Below are 4,383 nucleotides of genomic sequence, written 5' to 3'. Positions count from 1 at the left end.
AGAGAGAGAGAGAAAGAGAGAGAGGAAGCGTACTTTTATGATTTTCTAAAATAAAGTGATTTCAAGCAGTCCTTATGAGCTGACAGTGTAAAAACTAGCGGTTTTAGAAGATTGATGTCATTGAAACTTTTAATAAGTATCTCTCTAAAGTATAAAGTACACTTTCGCATTATTCCTATTTTAACAATGGTCACTTTTTCGTCTGATTAGTGACTGATTCTTTTGTTCAAAATGGCGATATATAAAATTTTAAACAATTCCACCGAAATCCGTAAAATTACGACGGAAGCTTTTTTGGACATATGCATATTATAATTTTAAGAGTTCCGATGGAATTTAAAATTTTATTATGTGTCGATATTCTAAACAAATTCATAATAACAACCCGGGAATCCCCGGGAATCAAGCTCGCTTTGAATCGTCAAAATAAAAATCAATAGACCAAAATAACAAGTTACACATCATTCTCATCCCGTTCCACCTACACCCCTCACCTATCCTACCACTGCCTCATCCTACTTTGACGGATATGAAGTGGGGAAACAGATTACAGGTAGGAGTAAATATGAAGGGGAAGTGACAATAGGGTGGGGATGATAGGGAACGCTCTGAACCAGACATAGAAAATGGACTGTTCGATCGTATCTAAATGATATGGTCGAAAATGAGAGAAAGAGAGACCGTGGAAGACGACCAATCTCTCTCTCATTCTCTCTCCATTATATCGTTGAATGAAAAGAGATAAAGATTGGTTGTTTTCCCTCTCTCTTATTTTTGTCGACCATATTACTTAGATACAATCGAACAATTCATTCTCTACGTCTTTGCCCTAAACACAATGCGAGGCAAGCGATCAAAATAACATAGAAATGTTATAGAAATAAACGATACATAATTATCGTCTCCCATTGCACAATGCCACGAAAGAAATAAAAAATGCCAACCAATATAATTTCGTACATAGACTGTAATATATTCTTCCATTCGCTTCAAGATTATTGCACGTATAAACAGAATGAAAAGTCTAAACGCCAATTGATAAGCAATAAGGCGATAGACACAGAATTTCAACTCGTCGGAAATTTATCGCTATTGCTTTATTCCGTGTTCTTACATGTATTAACATATGCATTCCCGTATATCGGATTCCTCTGTTTCTATCACTATTTTTATTGCTATCGCTGTTGCCTCTCATTGGAATATTTAAGACTTAACATTACACGCGTTTTTTTTTTGATATCGTATAATAAATTTTCAAGTCTGTTAATTCACTATAGGACAAAGAGATCCTATCTATTTTGCAATCATTTACGCTTAAAAAATTCGTCATACAACATCAAACGGGTATATGTAATATTGATCTAAAGGTGGGTGATAGGGTAGAAATAATGGAATGAAAGTGGATGCTGGGTTGTGGAGAAGGGTGAGATGGGTAAACATGGTAAGGGTGGAGTGAAAATGAGAATATGCAGTTATATTACAATCGAGTTTACCTCTATATAGACCTATAGAGGCTCGATTGTAATATAACTGCACACAAAGCCTTTTACTTTGCCGATTCCAATTTCGATACAACTATCTGAAAATTTGATAAAAAACTGCACCTATCTAAGATTATGCAAAAGAAGATTCTTTTGCAAATTGTTCTTGTATAATTTGTAAAACACATTAGCCTATTAGAACATTTAGTAATGTTGCAATATTAATATATATTTTTCTTTGTTTGTGCTTATAAAATTACTATAATTAAATATTATTATTATTGATTATTAATTAATTTATTACCTATGGCTGGAACCAAATTGACTAATGTACGGGGTAATGTGATTTTTAAAAAATCGAGTGTTCTTCGTAAATGTAGGATGTAACGCATCGGCGAGAATTTTTGCGGATCATAACATTGCGCCGAACAAATGTCATTAGCTCCAAATAGGATCGTAATAAGCTGATAAAAGAAATACAAATAATTAAAATCAAACGATCTTTTTCTTTAAGTTTTTCTTCAAGCGTACGTCGCGATAAAAAGATTATCAGATTATTATTACCTTCCAATGTTTTTTCACATTTATTTTTGAATCATTTTTAATTCTCTGCACCAGGATTTTCGCTTGCTGCAACGCGTCTTCCGTGGCAGCGACCGGAAAGGCAATATTTAATTTCGCCGCAGGCGAAATAAATTCTCCTGTGCCGGTAGAATATCCAGTTAATTTCGGATTAAATACCTACGCGAAACAAAATATAATAAAAATTTTTATTGCGTATGCGGAATACCGTGTGTAAAGTAAGAAACATGATGAAACATATTAATAATATTACATTTAGTAATAATATTACATTTAGAAAAGGGCATTGTAGATTATAATTTTCATTTCTGTCAACACATATTATCTTTTTCATCCGGACTGTGATCGCGCTATTTATTGTGGCATTATTATATTTTTATTTTTACGTAAATGTTTCTTAATGTTTTTTCATAAGATGAAATTAAAATAAATATATATTATATCTTCTTCTTCTTGTATCATATTCAGCTATTGAACGTTAGCTGTCATTATTGATGATAGAAAAAAAACTGTGCACCATCTGCAGCGCCAATTATCAATTGCCTGTTATTTTGTTTTACTTTTTTTTAAATTGATGATGTTGCGTTGTGGAACAAGGATGTAGAAGATCTTCGGAACTAGATTTCTAAGCCAGGATGTTCTTTTTTGACCTGAATATCAATCATGGAATTCTTTTCCTATGGCGAAAATGAGAAAAGCAACAATGTTTTTGTATATATGTATGTTTTTGTATATATGTACACACACACACACATATATATATATATATATATATATAAAGTTGCACTTTTCCTTCTAGAGAAAAAGTTATATGATCGATACTCTGATCCTCTCTTTCCTAGCACTTTATCTTTTATATTTATATTATGTTATATTCCTTTGTTTCTTAATTTATTAATAAAAAAATATTAAAACATTTTCTTATTAATTATTACTTATTATTATAACAATTACAATACATATATGAGAAGCCCGGACAAAATGGATGCCCTGGATAAATATATCTTTTATTTTCGCTTATCTATCTAAGATTGCGCTATGAGTCTCTAGTTAAAGGAGTGACTGACGCTATGAAAATACGAAATGACATATGATTGCGTTTGTTTGTTTTTAACAGAGATATATAGAAAAATAAGTTGAGTGTTTCCTGCGATTTTTCCTTAGCTACACAGCTTAATTATTATCTATAATTATTTCTTAATCAGTGTGAATGATTTTTTTAATAAGAATTCTGTGTCTTTGAACGTGTATTCGAGATTAAAATTATTCACTTGATGCTTCAACTTAGTTTAACCTTTCCAAATTCGCGCCAAGTAAGTCCTTTGGACAAAGCGGGTGAGAGCAAAGCGGATGATCCTTTTTACTCGGTATATGATTACAATGAAAATACGGGGAATATGGAAATAGATAACTTTTTTAGTGTATGAAAGGCACGTGTTTGTTTACATCTCATTTTTGTTTATTTTTTGCCACAATGTAGTATGATTTGTTTATGACTGATGCAGTCATTGCATCAAATAAGCCCATGAAGATTGCACAACATATAAAGGATTTGGTAGCTACATTTGTAACGATTGCCAAGACTAATTCTAATTTTTTAAATTTCATTTGCATTGCTTGAGTGATCTATTCGCTTTGCTTAGGAAGGTCGAGCAAAGTGGATGATTTTTCTCTTTTTTTATGTTTTAAAACAACATATTAATGTTCAAGTTTTTTAATTTTTTATTTTTATTTTATTTCAAAGTTAAGTCTTTTAAAGACATTTTTATGAGAATAAAAATCATTTTTGATCTCAATTTTAATTGTGTTATTTTATTCTTCTCAATCTTACATCCGCGTTGGTTGGGCTTCCCCTATATGCCTAGTCCCCTATATGCCTAGTCCTGCTGTGGTAAACAGGATCAGTAACCGTATAGGATGGAAATCAATACATTCGAGGGCGGAAAGCAGATCGGAAAACGTACACAAGCATCACCGTGGATACCGAGAGAATCAAAGGGGAGCGTATGTTTGTCAGTCATATTGTAATTTACAATGAAAACATCAAAGAAAATAGTTGAGGCACCAACGCTTCGCCTAACATCATTTCACCCGTAACTCATTCGATTTAATTTATTTTTAATTTTTTTTTAAGTCTTAGAAAAAAATCAATATTAAGTAGGAATTATTAATATTAAGCGCATGAATAAGCTAATTGGATTAATAGATGCATGCCGGTTATTTTAAGTGAAATGTATTTTTGCACATATATATGCTTTACCAAGATCATAACGAATATATATATATATATATATATATATATATATAATTTATAAATTAA

The 4,383-nt window shown here is 31.5% G+C and overlaps 1 protein-coding gene across 1 annotated transcript in view; it reads right to left on the bottom strand.

Annotated features, from left to right (window-relative positions):
• Window positions 1–4,383, bottom strand: part of LOC105623326 (phospholipase B1, membrane-associated-like) — an 18,427-nt gene that overhangs the window by 2,531 nt on the left and 11,513 nt on the right. Inside the window, exons 4-5 of the mRNA XM_012204723.1 lie at window positions 2,046–2,222; window positions 1,786–1,945 (exon numbers count right to left, since the gene is read on the bottom strand). Of these exons, the coding sequence (XP_012060113.1) occupies window positions 1,786–1,945; window positions 2,046–2,222 (337 nt within the window). The remainder of the gene's footprint in view (window positions 1–1,785; window positions 1,946–2,045; window positions 2,223–4,383) is intronic.

This window comes from Atta cephalotes, assembly GCF_000143395.1.
Source record: "Atta cephalotes unplaced genomic scaffold scaffold00055, whole genome shotgun sequence".
Classification (NCBI taxonomy): Eukaryota; Metazoa; Arthropoda; class Insecta; order Hymenoptera; family Formicidae; genus Atta; species Atta cephalotes.
The sequence above is the reverse complement of the archived record's forward strand: the minus strand, read 5'-3'. Positions and strand labels throughout refer to the sequence as shown.